General features: G+C 45.0%; 1 protein-coding gene across 2 annotated transcripts in view; it reads right to left on the reverse strand.

Moving 5' to 3' along the window:
• KCNK10 (potassium two pore domain channel subfamily K member 10) overlaps positions 1 to 7213 on the reverse strand; it is a 133368-nt gene extending 126155 nt beyond the window's left edge. The window contains exon 1 of one of the 2 annotated variants that reach the window (XM_058739938.1): positions 6741 to 7213. Coding sequence is in view for 1 of the 2 variants with exons in the window: in XM_058739936.1 (XP_058595919.1) it covers positions 3171 to 3222 (52 nt within the window). In the remaining variant the exon portion in view is untranslated. Of the gene's footprint in view, positions 1 to 3170; positions 3692 to 6740 lie in introns of those variants that run through there. The other variant, XM_058739936.1, reaches the window with a different exon arrangement.
• Positions 7214 to 21187: the final 13974 nt, after the last annotated feature.

The following is a 21187-nucleotide window of genomic DNA, read 5'->3' on the forward strand; positions in this document are numbered from 1 at the left end:
CTCTTTCTCCTTACAATGAGCTTCTCCAGCCCCTGAGCTCTGGGAGCCTCACCAGACAAGAGCCAGAGGTCCGAACAACTTAAGACATAGACTCAAAGAATGTATAAGGACCCCTGTTCTTGGGGCGCCTGGGGGGCTCCGTCAGTTAAGCGTCCGACTTCAGCTCAGGTCATGATCTCACGGTCTGTGAGTTCCAGCCTCGTGTCAGGGTCTGTGCTGACAGCTCAGAGCCTGGAGGCTGCTTCGGATTCTGTGTCTCCCTCTCTCTCTGCCCCACCCTCCTCGTGCTCTGTCTCTCTCTCTCTCCCAAAAATAAACATTAAAAAATTAAAAAAAAAAAAAAAAAAAAAAAAAGGACCCCTGTTCTAGTCCAACAGCACCACACACTAGCTGTGTGATCTTGGGTAAGTTACTCAACCTCTCTGTTCTTTAGTTCCCCCACCTGCAAAATTAGGCCAGTATCTTCTTAAGTTTAAATAAGAGCAAATAACATTCTTCTAGTTAAATTGTAATGAATTAGTTAATAATAAACTATTTTTTAATGTGTGCAGAGCACATGGTTCCATACAGGTGTGAGATATACCACCCTCACTCCCTTACTCTCTTCCTGCCTCCACCTCCTGGCTAGAAAAGACTACTGCCACGCCCACCTGCAAGAACGATTGTGCATGAAGTCAGAGCATCTTACTGGAAGGTAGTTCAGTGGCACCCTGATGGCCATCAAGTGGGGCCAATACCACCGCAGAAGTATTATGAGAATAATTGCATGAAATAATGTGCATGAAACACCTGCATGCAATGATGTCTCATTAAATGTTGGTCTTTTTATTGGAGTCTTTTCATTTTTAGCACCATCCGTTGTGACTGTAGATGCTACTTGTGCACTTCTCCATTGTTGTCAGGCTGTAACATGTTGGATTCATCTGTGTTTATCACTTTGATATATATATAGAGAGAATGACGGTTATCCAGAAACGTATTCTCAAAACCGAGGCAAACTTCACAGCCCTCCATCCCGACCAGAGTTCCCTGAAGATGCCAGTATGATTGTTTAGACAGCTGCCCACCTGACACACCTCAGGGACATCTCCCAGTCAACAAGTTTCAGACTGAACGCTCGAGCTTTCCTGCAAGACTGGTCCTGCCCTCGGTGTCTTCCCGGTTCTTCCAATGACTCCACCTCCACGCTGCATTCACACAAAACCTGTTGATTTTCTTTCTGCCTTCCAGAGCTCCCTACCCCATCCACTTTTCCATTACCACAGCCACTACCCTGGTCCCTGTCACCATGGTGTCAGGTCCCTAACATTCACCCGAGCCACACAGCGCTTGTTTGGAAACGGAGTTCAGACCATACCTGTTCTCAGCTTGAAACCTTTCAGGGGCTTAAGATAAAGACAACACTCCTATCCCCACCCCACAATCCTACCCTACCTACAACAACATGAGGCTGTTGGGGTCTGACACTATGGATCCACCAGCCACGCCTCAAAACACATGCTCTCTTGCTCTCCACTCTAGCCATGGAAACTGCCTTTCACTTCCTCAGATACATATGTTCCTTCTGCCGCAGGGCCTTTGCACTTGCTGTTTCCTCTTCTGTGTCAGTTCACCTCCTCGGTAGCCAATTAAGCCCTACATATCTTCCAGGTCTCAGTACAAGGGTCTGACTACCTTCCCTGACTGCTCACCTTCCCTGATCCTTGTCAATCTCTTCTACACTTTCTTAAAACCCTGATGCACTCCTTCATGGAATGTACATAAACATATAATTAGGCACTCTTCTGTGCATTGACTGATTTAGGTCTATGTTCCTCACTATAAAGTCCAAGAAGACTTGTTCTATACTATTCTGACTATATCTCCAGGGACAGCATTTGGTAAGTAGTGGGCATTCAATAAATATGTTTTGCAGGGACCAAAATAAAATTAAAAAAAAAAAAAAAAAAAAAAAAAAAAAACAAGGCACACTCTCCAGAGATCAACAGACAAAAACTAGGTTGGGTTTGGGTTGTATAGGTGTAACAGCTTCAGTGTTGAAAACAGGCAACACATCTTCACTCGCGAATAGCCAGTCAGCTTATAATACATTTACTCAACAAATAAGTGGGTTTCCGCTTTTCTGGTCTGGAGAAAAGAATAAATGCCCTCGCAAAACAAACAAACAAACAAACAAACAAACCAAAAAAATATTAAACACACATACACACATCAGATAAACAAATTTCAACCCAACACACACAGAGTTGTTGCCTAGCCCAAACCAGCTTCAGAGGAGGCTGGGAGAAATGATAAAACGCATTCCTGCGAAAACCGGACACTCGGTTGCAACTTGTTCTGCTCGCCTGGCAGTCATTCAAGAGGGGCCTTAACATCTGTATGCTAATTCCAGACACGGTGGTCGACGCTAGGCACACACAAATCTGTCTTGGTCGCTCTCTTTTGCGCCAAGGGAACGCTGTCCAACATTCATTAGAGCTTGTAGACCACACTGCTGCTCAGGCGGACACGCTGCGCGCCCCCTCCCCAGCCCTTGCCAGCCCCACCCTTCTCGCAAACCCTTTCCCCCTCCCACTTCTAGTCCTGTCTGAGCCAAACTAGCTGTCTGGTTTGGTAATAAGATTGAGAGAAGACTCGGAAGGCCCTGGGGGCTCCATTATGCCCCGTGCCTTAGGAGAAGGGCCACCTCCAGGGACCGGTGCTGCAGATCCGAGCCTCACTTGCTGCCAGGAAACCTTTCCCACCGAGGACACCCTGAGCAGGCTGCGCAGCTCCAGATCCAGGGGGAGGCACCCCACCCATCTGCCAGAGAGACAAAGATCACCAGAAACAAAGGACACACACACACACACACACACACACACACACACACAGTCAAAAGCAAATACCGACACTTGGTGTGAATTCAAGCCAAAGAGCCGGCTTGGTGTATCTTTAAATAGGTTTTGAGACAATCCAGGAGGGACAATGATTATGTGGTAATGACAGGCACTATCTGGGTTTGGAGCCCACGCTGCCTCCGCCCTCCTCCCACCCGCGCTGCGGTTCCCAGGCGCATTTTCCAGCCTCAGGACACACGCTGCCGGGAGCAAGAGTGCTTCCACTCACGGAAGCGCGCGCGCGCAGGAGGTGGAGGCAGGACGAGGGCCGCCCAAGTAGGAAATACCAACCTTTCGGATCCCAGTTCACCTGTTTTCTTGGAGTCTCGATTGGAAATTTCATGGCTCCGTTGCCCAGAAGGGGAGGAGATGAAAAGAATCGAAATAATAATAAAGTCCTCAAGCTTTACACGCCTCGGTACGGCAGTCCAACAAAACAATCTCCAAGGATGGGGGAGCCTTGGACTGGCTCGTGGAGGAACCCCGGAGAAAGATAAGTGGAAAAGACTGGCTAAGGAGAGACTGGAAACGGCTTAGGTGTTGGCACCGGCGGAAGAGTGGCCAGCTGCAGCCCCCTGGGTGAAAGGAAAAGTAAGACTGGCGAGGGGTGGATGGAGAGGGAGGCTCGGGGAGATAAAAGAGCCAAGCTGCTTCCCAAACGCGGGGGCGGCAGGTGGGGGGGCTGAGCAGCCGGAGGGCCGGCGCGAGGGAGAAACCCACTGCAGTGTCACTCCAGCCCCCGAAGGCGTGTGCGCACACACTCCCGCACACACTCACTCGCCCGGGCGCGCGCTCCGGCGGGCACGTCAGCCTCGCTCGGCCGCGCACCGCGCACACGCCCCACCCCGGCCGCGGCTCCTAGCCTCCCCCCGCCCCGGGAGACGCCCCCCACTCCCCACCCCCCGAAAGCCATTGGACGGAGGGGTGGCGCGGCACCCGGGGAGCGCGCGGCGAGGGCGACCCTCCCCGAAGCGCGCCGCGGACGCCGCGCCACGGCGGGAGAGCGCGCGGCGGGTGGAGGCGCGGGGCCACGGCGGCGCGCGGGGCTCCCGGCGCCCGGGCGGGAGCGGCGGCCGGCGGCGGACTTGCCCGCGGGGCGGCGGCGGCGGGCGCGGCGCGGCGGCCGGAAGCCGCGGCGGGGCGGGGAGCGGGCGCGGGCGCGGGGCGCGCCGCTACTTACTGGCTCGGCCGGCCGGCGGGCGGGCAGGCGTGGAGGCAGCCGCGGCGCGCTCGGTGGAGTTGCAGCCGGAGACACGCTTGGCTGCCTGGAAGGCGCAGCAGGAGGCGGAGGGAGGGCCTCGGCCGCCCCGCCGCAGACCTCGGCCTCGGGGGTGACCTCTTGCCACCCTGGGCGCGCACACACACACCCTTTTTTTTTTTTTTTCCCCTCACTTCATTTTTTCACTCCAGTCCCCCACCCCGCGCCCGGTTCTCCCGCCTGCGCCCCGAACCCGCGTCCCCAGCGCACTCGAAAGAGGCCGGTGCCAGCCATGAGCCTTTTGTTCTGGGACCGCTCCGCGTTGGCCGCGCTCTCCCCACCCGGAGAAGCTCGCTCCCCAGGCGCAGCCCGGTCCCTTCCCCAGCTACCTGCAGCCCGGCTGGGGCCGCTGCTCGGAGGCAGGGGAGGCGGCTGGAGAGAGACGCCACGACCCCAGAGGAAACTGGAGTTGCCAAGACCTAGCGGCCCCGGGAGCCCGGGGGGGCCCAGCCCGGGCAAGTGCAAAGGAACCCCACACATGTTCCCGGAAAGAGGCTGAACCTGGCGCCTCTCCCCTACCCCAGCTCTCACTGAAGCCGCACAGGGGCTTTCCGTGACGCCTCGATCTCCAGAAGAGCCAGGTGGTGCTGAAATGCTCTCGAACGGGCCACTCGAAGTACCAGTATGAATGATGCTTACAAATTATTTCGGCTCCTAGCAACAGAGACTTGCACATAGTAGATGTTCAAGAAACACTCGCTAAATGAAGGCATGAGCTGCATGAAGTAGTGTTGGACAGAAAGTAGTTTAAATTCCTGTCCATTCACTGTCCACTCGACCTGTATCTTAAGCCCCTTCCACGTGCCGTCACTGTGCCAGGTGCTGGCAGTGTGGCAGAGCCCGGCACAGATATGGACCTTGCTTCCGTGGGTCTTACTGTCTAGTGCCCACGAGGTCCGGTTAGATTTGTCGTTGCCCTTAGTTATGAACAAGAAAGTGACTACCAGGCTCATTCCCAAGACTGCCTGCTATGGTCCTGAACCCCTACGTTGGCAGTTGCCACTCTAGGGCACCTTGAGGCCTCTGGGAGCCCTGTTTCAGCAGCGCCCTTCCCATCCCCCGCAGTCACATCCAGGTTTCTGAGTCCCAGGGCAAGATCCACAGAGGTCCACTGTCATCTGTGGGAAGGGCTGGTAAGTGCTTTGTCACTGACCCTGCAGGCTGCTGGGACTGGACTCCTGAGTTCAATGCAGACCCCATCCAGGCAAACCTGGTCCCGGTCTGATGGCGATACTCTGACCCCTCAGCCCTTTGGGAAGACACAGGTTCCCAAGGCACTTAACAGCCACCTTCTCTGGGAGTCCATTTCCACACTTTGTTTCCCTCTACGAGAAGTGCAGGAGGATGGATGAGACACGGAAATCAGACAAACAAGGAATTTCGGCTTCTCCAGCCATGACCCCAGAAAAATTCTGTCCCAAAACCCGAAGTGAGCTGCTTCTAAGCTCCTGCAACAGCCTTCAGAGGTTCACTCTGCTCTCTCCTTAACTGCTCACAGGCAGGAGGGCTCGAGCCCAGTCACTGCAATGCAATGTTTTTCCCTGCATCTGAGTCAGAGAGAGGTGCCCCCAGAGAAAGATACCCTCTCTCCCAAAGCCTCTGAGAATAGGGAAGAAAGACTGACATGTATCAAATGGCCCCTCACAGCCTCATACTTCTCTGTATTTATCTTCCCTGTGTCATGTTGAAGAAGCTCTAATCAGCCTCATTTTACAGACGAGAAGATCAAGGCCCAGAGAGGTAAAGGAACACACCCAAGGTCACAACACAGAGATTCTAACCCAAGGGAGCTCATCTGGTCCCTGCACCCATAAATCTGACCCTGAGGACATCAGATAGGATCTTTGGGTCATGAAGATCTAAATACTCTATTATCTAGGACCCCAGCCCTTCCTCCTTTGCAAAATGAATTGGGCTACCCTGCTGCCCTGAGATCTACATCAGGGAATTAGTTTAATATCCAAAGCAAATTCCCCTGGCGCAAAATGTAGCCCTAGGGTGCATCATTCAGTCAATCAACAAACACATATTGAGCAGGTCTTATGGATGAGACAGACTGGAGATTTCCCTCAGAAGTTTCATGGGGCCCTGGGAGAACCTTGCCCCAGAAAGGCATCATCAGGACCATTATTTGGAGGCTTAGGCAGGTTTCAGATGGACCTGCTGGGGAGAAGGAGTAGGATCAGGGGTCTGAAGTGCCTGATGTGGGCTGAAGACTTGCCCTAGTCACAGGCCCTTAGGATCTCTCTGCTAATTCACCGACCCCCCCCCACCCCACCCCCAACCTCTGGGGCTTTCTCTTTCCTCCACTTTCACTCTCCCTTCTCAGTATGTGGACAACACAAATGGGGGAGGGGTCCACCAAAAATTAAGTAAATAAGTAAGTGAGTAATGCCGGCACAACCTCCCCAAATGCGCCTGACACCAAGCCCCGCTCCTAAAGTGCGTATGTGGAAACGGCTGTAGGGGATGGAGGGTGTAAAGGAAGAGCCCCCCCCCCCGCAAGAAAAACAACTTAGCACATTAACCCTTTGTGTTTCTGCAACCCCCTTCCACCTCGGCCGATTCTTCCCCTTGGTTATTACGCACTAGATTCCACTTACCCCAAGGAGGAAAGAAGCGAACTGTCTAGAGAAAAAACATCCAAAACAGATGCCGCGCGGAGCGGTTCCCTCTCCCTCTCTGCCGCCGCAACTTCCATGGCTATTGCTGCGGGCGGGTTAAGTCTGGTGGAGAGATACCGCCTCGGGTTCCTGCGGCAGGAAAACAAAGCATCGTGGCGCAAAGTCTGCCCGCACTGGCCGGGCCCCGCCAGCAGCCCCGGGCCGGCGGCGGCCGCGTCCTGGGCGCATTCGGTGGCAGAGGGCGCAGATCCCCGCCGGGGAAGCGTCGCAGCGGGTCGCCCCGGCCTCTGCAGCTCAGAACCTGCAAATAGTTGTCGCACCACTTTAACGATTGCCTGGTGGCCGGGCGCGGGAGGGCTGGGGGAAGCCGGAAAACCCCAGTCACCTCCCGCGAGGAAGTTTTCCGAGAGTTGGTGGCTTTGCTACCCCCTCCTCACGCCGCAGTCCGGGATGGGTGTGAGAGCCGAGGGGTGCTGCCTGCCGCGTTGGGGAGTCGGTCTCTCGGGGTGGGGGGGGCGGGCGATGGCAAAGAACAGCTCAGCCGGAGAAGAGTTGAACACGGATTCCGGGGTGAGGCCGGAGAACGTCCTGGACAGAGAATCGCAGGGAGTGATGAAGCAGCTTGGGGAATCCTGCCTGGTGCCGGCTTGGCAAACAGACGCGGGAGGACAGATCTGATTAGACTCCACTTTGAACTCACGAATACCAGAATGAATTCACTAATCTGCTTTGAATTGTTCCCCTTTGGTTTCATCATTTCTCCCTGAAGTCCAGAAGAAATCCCCACTTTCCAAGATCTTCCCCACCCCCCCTGCAAGACATCTCCAGGTCTCCTTCTCCAAAGAACTGCAGAGAAGTTTCCGTGTCCTTTTGTGAGGATACCCCCACCCCAACACACACACACACACACACACACACACACACACACACACACACACACACCCTGTGGATACCCACTCTGTGGTAGAACTAACAAGGTTATGCGTTCAAGTTAACTTGAATCTCTCCTCCCAAAAATGTTTCCCCCAGTGAAGTTTCCACTTTGTTCTAAGCATTTAATCACGCCTACATTTGGCTTCATGTCCCAACCAGCATCTGCAAAAACACACCCTTAAATATATGTTGCTGTAATCTCAGATTCTGCTTTTGGCTTGGAAAAGCTGGAGTCACATCAGTAGCTAAAGGGCAGAGGGTATCATATGTCATACTGCTCAATAGCAAACTCTGTGTGCTAAACCCTGAAGATTTATTTTGGTGACTCAAACCTCTGATTGCGGATTAATGAAGACAGCATATTATGAACTCCAAACAAGTTGTACTTAAAGCATCACGCTGACGAGCATGTTTCATAACTAGGAACTGCTTTCCTCTTCCCTTGTAAGTTTCTGTATTTTAAATTTTGGTCCTTAAGAAAATATTGAGTTCCCATAAGGCACCATGCCCAACATTTTACCAAAAATGCACACACCTATAATCCTGCTTTCTTTAAAACACGTTTTAAGGTGATTCCCTCTCTCTGGGTTACCGCCAAAACATAATCCCACATAATTTTTCTGAGATGGCGCTGAAATTTTTTGGTTTTCCCCTCAACTTTTTATTCTTAACATTTCTGAACACACAGAACAGTTATAGGTGTTTGGTAAAAACCAGGATGCTGTCAAAGATTGCATTTGTTTGTTATTTCTAGTGTCTTTTATTCCAGAAAAGTCCCTTCATTTTTTTTTTTTTAAATGGCATTGACTTTTTTTTTAAGAATCCAAATTCATTTGCTTTCTGGTAATGTTTATGTCATGATGTAGCTAAACATAAGTCAACTTACTGACCACGGCAGGTCAGTAAAAGAACTCAATACCTTCTGTAAATTCAGTGTCCATGACAATATCCATGGGAGAGAACACAGTTGTATCCCTGCTTTCTCACGTTTCTCCCCTAGACTTAGTCCTAGCCTTAGTTGAAGAACTTATCTCTGTTTCTCATCCCCCAAAAGGCCATGGTTCAGGGAGGAATGAATGAGTGCTTTCACATATGTACACCAAGTAGACAGGCACATATGGTATTTTACGAAATTTAAAAACAAGAATTCAGCAAGGTTACAACCATAACAAAGGAGCTCAGATTTTCGTATCATTCTAGGAACATTTTAACTTGAACCAAAATGTTAAAGTGCATAGAAGTCATACATGTTCTCTATAACCTATTTATTTATGGTGAGTCTCATGCCAAAGCCTTTCAGCTTACAAAGAGTTGAAAATCTTTTAGAGGGACCCTACTTTCCCAACATATTGACAGATGCTTCTCTCAGGAAGCCAATGAAAGGCGTGGGAAAGTCTGACCGATAGAAAAGGTTTGGCTCAGGATGGGGTGGGACATAGTCTCAGTGTCCAATGGGGAGGTTTGAAATATATTTACTTCATTTTTGCTCTTTTATAGCAAATACTTGTTTGGCTAAAAATGGTTACAACAGGGGCGCCTTGGGTGGCTCACTCGGTTGAGCGTCCAACTTCGGCTCAGGTCGTGATCTCACAGATAGGGAGTCAAGCCCCACATCAGGCTCTGTGCTGACAGCTCAGAGCCTGGAGCCTGCTTCAGATTCTGTCTCCCTCTCTCTCTGCCCCTCCCCCATTCTCACTCTGTGTCTCTCCCTCTCTCTCAAAAATAAACATTTACAAAAAATTTTTTTAATTAAAAAAAAAAAGAAAATGGTTAGAACAAATGTAGTGTGAGAACTTCCCTCTCCTACGACTAATGCATCTAAGTTTTTGCTGAATCATAGAAGGAGATTTGGAAGAGGTCATTTCAAGATACTTCCTGGTTTAATTTTCTACTTCTAAATCAGGTTCCAATTGATATGACCATTGAAGAATAGTAAATACATCTAATGAAAGCATTCCAAACCCTGTATTCATGGGCTTTTTTTAAATTTAAGAAACTCTGCTAAGGTCAAAGTTTTTCTTACTTCCAATCTAAATCTCTGCCTTCTTTAAATTTTTCAATACTTATATGAAGATGAAGAGAATGATGCCCTTTTGGTTACTTTTATATATTAGAGATGAAATTGTCCAATGCCTTCTTCTTCGTGTAATTTCATGTAACTTCAGGTAACTTCATCTACCCTTTTACCAGTATATACACGAATTTGGCCAACTCATACATTTCTTAATAGTATCTTTGGGGGTTTTTTTGCAAGATTTTATTTTTTTAATTTTTTAAATGTTTTTATTTATTTTTGAGACACAGAGAGACAGAACATGAGCAGGGGAGGGGCAGAGAGAGAGGGAGACACAGAATCCAAAGCAGGCTCCAAGCTCTGAGCTGTCAGCACAGAGCCTGACACGGGGCTCGAACTCATGGACTGTGAGATCATGACCTGAGCCGAAGTCGGACGCTTAACCGACTGAGCCACCCAGGCGCCCCTTGCAAGATTTTATTTTTAAGTAATCTCCACACCCAACCTGGGGCTAGAACTCACCACGCCGAGATCAAGAGTTGCATGCTCCACCAAACAAGCCAGCCAGGCACCCCACTTAAAAGCATCTTTTTTACTACAAATTTCAGAGAAGAGCATCAATATCTCTCTAAGCCTTGGAGCACCTAAGTGGCTCAGTCAGTTAAGCATCTGACTTTGTCTCAGGTCATGATCTCCTGGCTTGTGGGTTTGAGTCCCATGTCGGGCTCCAAGCTGACAGTATGGAACCTGCTTGGAATTCCCTCTCTCTCCCTCTCTTTCTGCCCCCCTCCCCAACTCGCGCTTTCCCCCCCCCCTCAAAATAAATAAACTTCTTTAAAAATTTTTTAAATCTGTCTAACCCTTACTGAGTTTCCCCGTCTATAAAATAAGGATAAGTAATAAGTAGAAAGTATTCGGCCAACTTACACGTATTTTAGCCAGCCATCCTCTTCAGTAGGAAGTACAACCAAACAGGGGAATTTGCGAGGCTTCACTCAGTTTCTTCATCTACAAAATGGGGTACTAAACGTCTGGCTAGTTTTACCTCTAGGTTTGCTTAAGGAGACAATAGATATGAAAGTACTTTGTAAACTATGCAGACATTTACAAATGTACGGGATCATTCTTAGTACGTAATCCATCAGACTGTTCTTACCCTGCCAGGCACATAGCAAGCACTTGTTAAGATTACTCCATTTATTTCTCATACCAATCCTAGGAGATGGTTACTATTATCATCGTGACTTCGCTTAAAACAAAACCTGACATGTATTAGGCACCTACATATTTGTTAAGGGGGAAACTGGAACTCGGAGGGGACAACCGTTTGTCTAAGTAAACATGGCTAGTTAGGAATGGCAGTAGAACCCAAACCAGGCCCCCATTCATCTCTAGATCAAATTACCATTCGTTACCCAGAGCTAATTACATAAAGTTATCTTGGTCTCTGGAGTAGTCAGTTTCACTCAAAATGGTAGCCTAAACCATCTCTGTCCTTTTCCCATTGCATTGACATCGCCCTATGTTTTGGGGTTCTTTATATTCTCCCCCCCCCTTAAAGTGACTATGAATCTTAGGCCATCAGGCATCATCAAACAGATAAAAGAAGTATTGGGGAAAAGGTGTAGGAAAGGAGGTGGGATAACCTTTGTTATTGTCCCTGAAGTCACACCAAACCATACCAAACAGGTGGCCATCTTGAAAGAGTCAGATAAACAGCCTTGTTGAAATTACTTTGATCCTTCCAGGTCTTACCCACTTCTGCACAACCACATTATGTTGCTAGGTCTGCTGGTCGATTAATAATGCTGATTATGGAAAGAGGATCTCCTTCCAGTTTACGTAATACTTTTATATTTAGATTCTGATACTGTGTTTTAAAAATAGTCATATAAAGTTCCTGATACATATTGAAATATTGATCCACTCAGACCCGCAAAATAATTACTGATCTGTACCACCCTTTTCATCAGGAATCAAAGTTAAGCTGACAACTGTAATTTTTAGGAGTCTTATTATATCTTTTATGGAAGGTAATTCTTTTTCATTTCTTTCTAAATATGGGGCATTATCCTTCAAAAAGAGTTTCCAAAGAGCCATATCCCTGGATTCCATAAAGTTCTAAGTGACTGTAACCTTCAGTTAGAAAGAACCCAACATTTTTAGAAAACCACCATCAATTACTATCCCGCCATCCATTGGACCAAAGTAAAATCTTGGCTCATCAGAACTCACTGAATTAAATCTGCCCTCAGCAACATCTTGGAAGGGTCAAAGACTATATTTGCTAGTATATACATAAGGTCGCTGCCAGTCTAGATGGTCACTGCTATCCTGTATGATAATATAAACAAAGTTCCTGCTAGCCTAAATGGCTATTAGTGAGTGGCACTCCCTCCAGTGGAAAAAGCACCATGGCGCTGCCTTGATTTGTAGACAGTGCCTTTGTTCAAGTCAGAGGACACTCCTTGGGAATGCAGAGTCAGGTGGGGGAGGACATACTGATATCAGGAAGCACAGCACTGTATCAAAAACTTGGAATGGACCTCAGCCCCCATTCGTCCCCTCAGCTTGGTGCAATGCAGAAACTTCATAACTGTATGCTCTGGCCCCTTATATAAGATATGTAGAGGGGCGCCTGGGTGGCGCTGTCGGTTAAGCGTCCGACTTCAGCCAGGTCACGATCTCGCGGTCCGTGAGTTCGAGCCCCGCGTCGGGCTCTGGGCCGATGGCTCGGAGCCTGGAGCCTGTTTCCGATTCTGCGTCTCCCTCTCTCTCTGCCCTTCCCCCGTTCATGCTCTGTCTCTCTCTGTCCCAAAAATAAATAAAAAAACGTTGAAAAAAAAATTAAAAAAAAAAAAAGATATGTAGATAGATATATTGAGCAGGAGTATATGATGGGTTCCAATTATTCAAGGTCAATTTTGGGAAAAAAAATATTTAGTACTTTATACCATACATGAATTCAAATTAACTTTAAAGTACTTTATAACTATTCATTTATTAATATATATAATTATTATGTTTATCATTTCCGGACATGTTCAGGTTTTCTTGTTTTCCTTATTTTTCTCAGTTAGTAGAAGATCAAACTATCATAGCTCTTCAACATCCTAGCCGTGTTCTTTCATGAAATCTATACCATTAAGCTTGAACTTCATATTACAGTGATGCCTCCACTGCTTTTGTGCCATGAATGATGGAAATAATAAATTTAATTCTAAAATATTAATGTTAAATATGTTTAATTATATAATATCACCTTCTACCTCTGACCAGCTGCATAAGTTGTTATTGTATTAGGAAAACTCCTGGGGTACCTGACTGGCTCAGTCAGTAGATCACACGGCTCTCAATCTCAGGGTTAGGAGTTCAAGTCCCACACTGGGCATGGAGCCTACTTTTAGAAAACTAAAAATAAAATAGATGTTAAAAAATAGAAAAACTACTGAGAGGATGTGAAATTTACAGAGATTTTTTGCTCTCTTCTACTTTATCCCTAGGAGATAGCATCGCCTACTATTTTCTGTCTTTGATGCTGAGACTTTTATTTGTAATGCAGGCACATTGAAGATAGAGTGTCTTTTCTGGCAGATAGAATTTTTAAAGCTGACATCAGAGAGCTCGTTTATTAAATTTTATATTCAAAAGGAGATAACTGGAAGCTAGAGCATTTGTCCATTTTTCTTCCTTTTCTCCATGCAAAGCTACAGATTCTTACAATGTTTATACTGGCAGTGATCCCCAGTCCGTCGAACAAAGATGCAATTGCTTTAGAAATTCTGAGCTTATTCCAGTGAGAAAGCTGAATCATAGAATGTAATCATTAGTAGAACGAACGTCAGACACCATGTATGAGAGCTTTCCAAACTTTCCTGGTAACAAAAAAAAGATTACATGGTCCAAATGCTTCTTCTGGAGATCCTGTTTCAATGGACCTAAGATGGTTGTCCGGGGATTTACTCCTTTAACAAGAGCCCCAAGTGGTTCTTTCACGCAAAGTCCGTCACTGGAGGGGCACCTGGGTGGCTCAGTCGGTTAAGCCTCCCACTTAGGCTCAGGTCATGATCTCACAGTTCGTGAGTTCGAGCCCCATGTTGGTCTCTGTGCTGACAGCTCAGAGACTGGAGCCTGCTTCAGATTCTCTCTCTCTCTCTCTCTGTCTCTCTCTCTCTCAAAATAAATAAATATTTTAAAAAATTCAAAGTCTGGCATGGAGCCCGTAGCTTTACAGATTCAGCAATGGAGTTCTAAGAGGTAAGGTGACTTTCCCAAGGCCAAAGAGCTGGTCTGTGACAGAGTCAGAACTGGAACAGAAATATCCTGATAGGCCTCAAGCCTTCAGAAAATGGAATACCATGTTTGATAAACATTTTCAACCATAGTGGACAGTGTGGCTTATGGGGAAAAAAAAGCAAAGGTGTGTAACCAGAAATTTTAGTTATCTGAAACTCCTTGTTTCAGATGCAGCCTGGTTATCTGAGCACTTATGACACTCTTGTCCTTTATTTGCTGAACACATTCTTCCAACCCTTTCTCTGATTGGACTCATATGCTTGAATATGGCTAATGGGGCTCCCCTCAGTAACTTTGTACCTACCACCACCTCTGTCTTCTTCATTGCCCTCCTTAAAACTTTTATCAAACCTGACACATCTCCCCTGATTCACACTGCAAAATTCCTTCTCATGCCATTAATTCTATCATCTTTCCATTTTGTTGTCTCTTTTTGCATCTAACTCTGGTGCATGCTTATTCACATGAATGTTACACTTTTTGCATATAGGACAGCCATCCAACTGGAAAGCCCACCATGGTAGAGACTAGAACTACCAATTCCTAGCCCCAGTCTTGCTGTTAATAAGCTGTGTGATCTTGAGCAAGTCACTTAGCCTTTCTGAGCTGTTGTTCAAAGAAAGGGTTAAACTCTGGGATTCTGAGTCCTCTCTTTCTGTGTCTGCCCTATCTCTTTCAGAGAGAAAGGAACTATCTTTTCTAATTTATTTTTCTCTTTGCACTGGGCCTATTTTTATAAAACTACATAGAATGCTCATTCATTCAATAAATGCTGACACTTCCTTCCTTGGTCTAGTTTGACTTTCCTCCTCCCATCACAGATGGTGTATGAGCCACATATCTGATCACAGCTGACCTTTGTTTTTGGTAAGGACTAGGTTTTTCAAAAATAGTACAAACTGTGTGTCTTTCCAATGTCACTATTCCTTTTCATGAAATGGCACATCCTGTTCCTTGGCTCTCCATATTTTCCATTAAAGCAAAATATTATTTCCACATGTCCCTTTTGCCTTACAGGTTCTTTTTTAATTTTAAGTATAGCACTCCTGATTTTTTAGTTGATCATATAATTTATTTATATCCCTGATGCGGATCTTAAAGAGGTCTGCTCACCTCTTTCTTTAAAATTTCCATTCGTAATTAGGTCTCTGTTCAGCTGTGGCTTGGATCATGCTCACTCATGTTTTTTAAAATTTTTTTAATGTTTATTTACTTTTGAGAGACAGAGATAGACAGAGCATGAGCAGGAGGAGGACAGAGAGAGAGGGAGACACAGAATCCGAGGCGGGCTCCAGGTTCCGAGTGTCAGCACAGAGCAGGGTTCAAACTCATGAACCGTGAGATCATGACCTGAGCCAAAGTTGGACACTCAATTGACTGAGCCCCCCAGGTGCCCCCACTTATGTTTGAAGATACTTGGTCTCCAATCACAATTGTAAGCACATTTATCTGTTTTGGATTTTTTTTAAGTAGCTCTTAAAACTATGGCACTCTATGACATGTAAAATTGTTCTATTTAGTCAACTGATCCACACTCAAATGTATAACCTTAGAAAAACATACATGAAAGAGGACATAAGAAGTATGAAATGATAGAAAGTCACTCAGAGTTCAAAATAATACACATGATTGTAGAATAAAAGTATGTGAGATTTCAGGACCTTGGACAGTTAAATGTATTTCTGTTGTAATTCCTTCTGTAATTCTGCTGTATCACAGCATAAGTAAGCTAGCAGTACATTTGAAAATCTACAGCATCATATCAGACATGGTACCATGAATATCATGAGTGATTTTCTTTTTTTAATATAATTTATTGACAAATTGGTTTCCATACAACACCCAGTGCTCATCCCAACAAGTGCCCTCCTCAATGTCCATCACCCACTTTTCCCTCTCCTCCACACCCATCAACCCTCAGGTTGTTCTCAGTATCCAAGAGTCTCTTATGGTTTGCCTCCCTCCCTCTCTGTAACTTTTTTCATCCCTTCCTCTCCATCATGGTCTTCTGTTAGGTTTCTCAAGATCTACCTATGAGTGAAAACATATGGTATCTGTCTTTCTATGAGTGACTTATTTCACTTAGCATAATACCTTCCACTTCCATCGACGTTGCTGCAAATGGCCAGATTTAATTCTTTCTCGTTGCCAAGTAGTATTCCATTGTATATATAAACCACAACTTCTTTATCCATCAGTTGATGGACATTTAGGCTCTTTCCATAATTTGACTATTGTTGAAAGTTCTGCTATAGACATTGGGGTACATGTGCCTCATGCATCTGCACTTGTGAGTGATTTTCTATAACTCACATCTTACAAGAAGAAAGTAAAGAATTCCCTAATGAAAACAATAAAGCCCAGACTATACCCTTGAATACACAAACATGAACAGTTTTAAGGCACCAGGGCATGGTGGTGGGGTCTCTACAAAGCAGTGCTGCTGAGTGGCTTACATGACTCTTCCGTAGATAGTTTGCTATTTAATTTTAAAATGTAACCAAACATTAGGGCACCTGAGTGGCTCAGTCAGTTGGAAGTCCAACTCTTGATTTCGCTCAGGTCATGATTCCAGGGTCATGGGATCTAAGTTGGGCTTAGATCCAAGTTGGGCTCTAAGCTGAGCCTGGAGCCTGCTTAAGATTTTCTCTTTCTCTCTCTCTCTCTCTCTCTCTCTCCCTCTGCACCCCTCCCCCAATCGTGCTCTCTAAAATATAAAAGGTAAAAATAAAATAATATGTAAGGCAACACTTCTTTTAAAATTTATTTGAGAGAGAGAGAAAGAGAGAGAGAGAGAGAGAGAGAGAGAGAGAGATCATGTACATGAATGATAGAGGGGCAGAAAGAGAATCCTGAGCAGGGTCACGATATCATGACTTGAGCCAAAATAAAGAATCAGACAACTAACCAACTGAGCCACCCAGGTGCCCCAAGCAAACACTTTTAATTACACAATCATGAAGATCTACAGGTGAGCAATATCAGAAACAAAAAATTCAACTTCACCACCATCCAAGAAATGCAAATTGAAACAATAGGGTGCTGTTTTTCATCTCTCAGATTGACACAGATTACAAAAATTTCCAGAGATGTAGGGAAGTGAGCACATATATGCACTGCTGGTAGGAATGCAAGTTGGTACAAGTCTTTGGTTGGGGTGATTTGGAAATATGGATCAAAAGCCTAAATAATGATAAAGCTATATATGTAATAACATGAAAACAGATTCTTAATTCATTGTTAGGTAGAAAAAAGCAGGTTACCAAATTATATAATAATGTATTTATGATATTTAAACATACGTTCTGAAAGAATGTAACCCAAAAGGTCATGATCTTAGAGGGTAGGATGGTGGGGGGGAATGGGAGGAGAGCAATTACATTTTGTTTACATGTTTTCTAATGTATTTGTATTCAACATAAATTACTATTTCTGTTTTTTAAAACAACTTATCCAATTATCAATAGAATTCTAGGTAAAGACTTCCTAGTTTCTCCTTTTTAGGGATTACATTGGGTGGAATTGGGTTGAGCATGTTGAAGAGAAGCCAGAGGGGTGGACAGTTGTGAGAAGGATGAGAATGGCCCCAGACATGTGTAGACAAAGAGTTAGGGTCCGAATTACTCCCAGTTTTGAAGCTATGGTAAAGAGTTTGGATTTCATTCTGGAAGCACGGACCACCTTTTCAGGTAATGAGCAAGGAAGGAGCAATGATTAGATCTGTGGAGTTTGTTTTGTTTTTAATTACACTGGTTTCCGAGTAGAGAATGGAATGAAGTGAGACAAGGTTGGAAGCCAGGAAGATCAGTAAAAAGACCACTGTAGAATATGATAAATAACAGTAAGTCACTGAAAGTGTCAATGGGGAAAAAATAGGTTTTATTTAAATTTTGGAAGTAAAAACCATAAGACTTGCCTATGTGGTAAAGTAGGAAGAAAGACATCAAGGATATTTCACTTATTTGGAATTAAGGATAACTCTGATAGTTGGGGTTTTTTTGTGTGTGTTTTTAAGTAACCTCTACACCCAATGTGGGGCTCAAATTTACAACCTCACAATCAAGACTCACATGCTCTATTGAGCCAGCCAGTGGTCCCGACAGTTATTCTTTAATATCAAATTTAGAAAGACTGAAACACTCATTTTGGTTATTAGTTTTCAAATCTTCTTATTGAAGTCTGTCATTGTGGTGGGTTGAATGGTGACCCCCAAAAAAATATGTCCACATCCAAATCCTAGGAAATTGTGAATATTACCTTACTTGGGAAAAGGGTGTTTGCAGATGTAATTAAATACCATATGATTTCACCCATACGTGAAATTTAAGAAACAAAACAAATGATCTTAGGGAGAGAAAAAGAGAGAGAGGCAAACCAAGAAACAGACTCTTAACTTTAAAGAACAAACTGATGGTCACCAGAGGGTAGAGGGTGGGGGATGGGTGGGTTAGGTGATGGGGATTATGAAGGGCACTTCTTGTGATGAGCACCGGGTGTTGTGTAGAAGTGTTGAATCACTATAACTGTACACATTAAACTAATATTACACTGTATGTAATTTAAATTAAAACTTTAATAATTAATTAATTAACTAATTAAGGATCACCCAAAATTCTTTGAATGGGCCCTAAATCTAATGACACATGTCCTTATAAGAGTGAGACAGAGGGAGGGGTGCCTGGGCCTGGGTGGCTCAGTCATTTGAGCGTCTGACTTTGGCTCAGGTCACCATGTCGAGGTCAGTGAGTTCGAGTCCCTGTCGAGCTCTGTGCTGACCACTCCGAGCCTGGAGCCTGCTTCAGGTTCTGTGTCTCCCTCTCTCTGCCTCTCCCCTGCTCATGCTTTGTCTCTCAGAAATAAATAAGCATTAAAAAAAATAAAAAATAAAAAAGAGTGAGACAGAGGGAGATTACAAACAGAAGAGAAGACGATGTAACCATGGAGGCAGGGACCAGAGTGACGCAACTACAAGGCAAGCAATGCCAGCAGCTCCCAGAAGCTGGAAGAGGCAAGAAATGAGTTCTCCCCTAAAGCCCTTGGAGGGAACACAACGCTGCTGGATTTCAGACTTCTAAACTCCAGCACTGTGAGAGCATGCCTTTCTGTTGTTTTAACCCACCCAGCTTGTGTTAATGTGTTATGGCAGCCACAAGAAACTGAAAAAATATAGATCCAAAATCCTGTACAAATAGTAGGTGTCCAGTTTAGTCAGGACAGTTAAATGAAGGAAATCTTCAAACACACCCAAAAGCAGAGAGAATAATATAACGAACCTTCATTGTTTCCCAAACCCAGTTTCAAGAATCGCCAATACACAGCCAAAGTGGATTCATCTCTGCTTCCATCCATCACCCTGGCACTGGATCATTTTGAAGCAAATCCTAATCATCATATTTTCCATCAAAAATACTTCAAAAGATGACTTTTTTATTAGCATCACAAAATGCCATATGTTACCTAAAAGTTAGCAAAATATCCTTAATAGTATCGAATATCTAGTCAGTATTCAAATTTCCCCCAACTGTCTGGGGCGCTTGGGTGGCTCAGTTGGTTGAGCATCTGACTATTATTTTGGCTCAGGTCATGATCCCAAGATCGTGGAATGGAACCCTGTGTCAGGTTCCATGCTGAGCATGGAACCTGCTTAAGAGTCTCCCTCTCTCTCCCTCTGCCTCTCCCCCCCACACACACACAAGTGCTCTCTCTCTAAAATTAAGAAAAAAAAATGTCCCAGTGGTCTCATACACAGTTTCTTTTTTCAGTTGGTTGTTTGAAACAAGATGCAAACAAAATGTGCATTCTGTATTTGGTTCATACTTATCTTAGTTCTCTTAATCTATGAGTTCCCTCTCCTTCTTTTCTTTTTCTTTTTAGTTTATTTATTGAAGAAACCAGCTCAGATCATTTGCCTGGTAGAATTTCTTGGATTTTAATCCATCCCTGGGTGTCTTCAATATGCTCCTATCTTCCCTGTTTCCTGTAAACTAGAGATTAGACCTCAAGTAGATTCAGCTTCAGTAGTTTTGGGAAGAACACTTTCTAGGTGGGGTTTGGGACAGCATTGTATCCTGTTAATGCCTGGATATCTTTTTGTGTGACACTAAGATCGACCAATGCTTTCAGGAGTTATTGACCTGATCTACCCATTATAAACTTTCCTGTTAGCCTGCCCCCTAGCTGTTCTATGCGCATTCATGATCAATGCCTAGAATCATCATCGGCAGTTGCAAAATGGTGCTATTGTAATTCTACCACTATGTTTGCATTTATTAGCTGGAACTACTGTATAAAGAACTTTCCCTCATAAACGATTTGATCACCTTTGATTATCGATGATACAGGAGAGACAGGGTAGATGCTCAATCCTTTCTCTTTATGTACCAAGAAGCTGGTTCCCTAGCGTTCTTCAAAGATGACCTGTGGAGTTTGTTTTGTTTTGTCTTGTGTCATTAGGAAATAATAAATTTTCCTTTAGTTTTTTTATTTCTTATTTTTGGGGTTCTGGTCAGAAGATACAAGTATACTATTCACTTGGCTGTGTCTCCTGGGAGCCAATGTCTATAAGTGAGTCCTAGACCCATTCACTCTTATGTCTATATATACACCACTGGTTTCAGCCCCTCTGATGATAGAGGAGGAGACAGAAGGCCAGAGTGGCCTGGCAATTTGCTAATGTAACTCACCTGACTAGTGGCAGGATCCAAGTGAGATTCCACATCCATGCTTTTTCCACTGTAAGGTAACTAAGAGAGCTATTTGCCAGAGGGACAGCAGCCACAGTAATCAAAACAGTAAATACACTGAGTTGACAGATAAGGAAGTAAAATTTACATATTTCGCAGTTATGTACAACACTTCTGATTTGATCGAGAAGGTCAGTAAACGGCAATGTGCACACCCAACAAAGGCATTCAAGCCAATTGTTAAATCAAAGGGCTTGAGCTTGATTAGGAGAAAAACACTTTTCTATTTTGACACTGAAAAGAACCTGTTTTGTTCACATTCTAACGTAGAATATGAAATAGCAAGACTGGAAAGGCAGTTCCCACAGTTTGTTCTACCCAGCTTTATTTGTACTTAATTTTATTTTAATTTAAAAAATACGTTTTCAATGTTAAATACAGTATAATATGGAGATCTGAGGTCCCAGATTCACAGATCTTTATGACATGGCTTCAGATAA

This window comes from Neofelis nebulosa, chromosome 7 (assembly GCF_028018385.1).
Source record: "Neofelis nebulosa isolate mNeoNeb1 chromosome 7, mNeoNeb1.pri, whole genome shotgun sequence".
Lineage (NCBI taxonomy): Eukaryota > Metazoa > Chordata > Mammalia > Carnivora > Felidae > Neofelis > Neofelis nebulosa.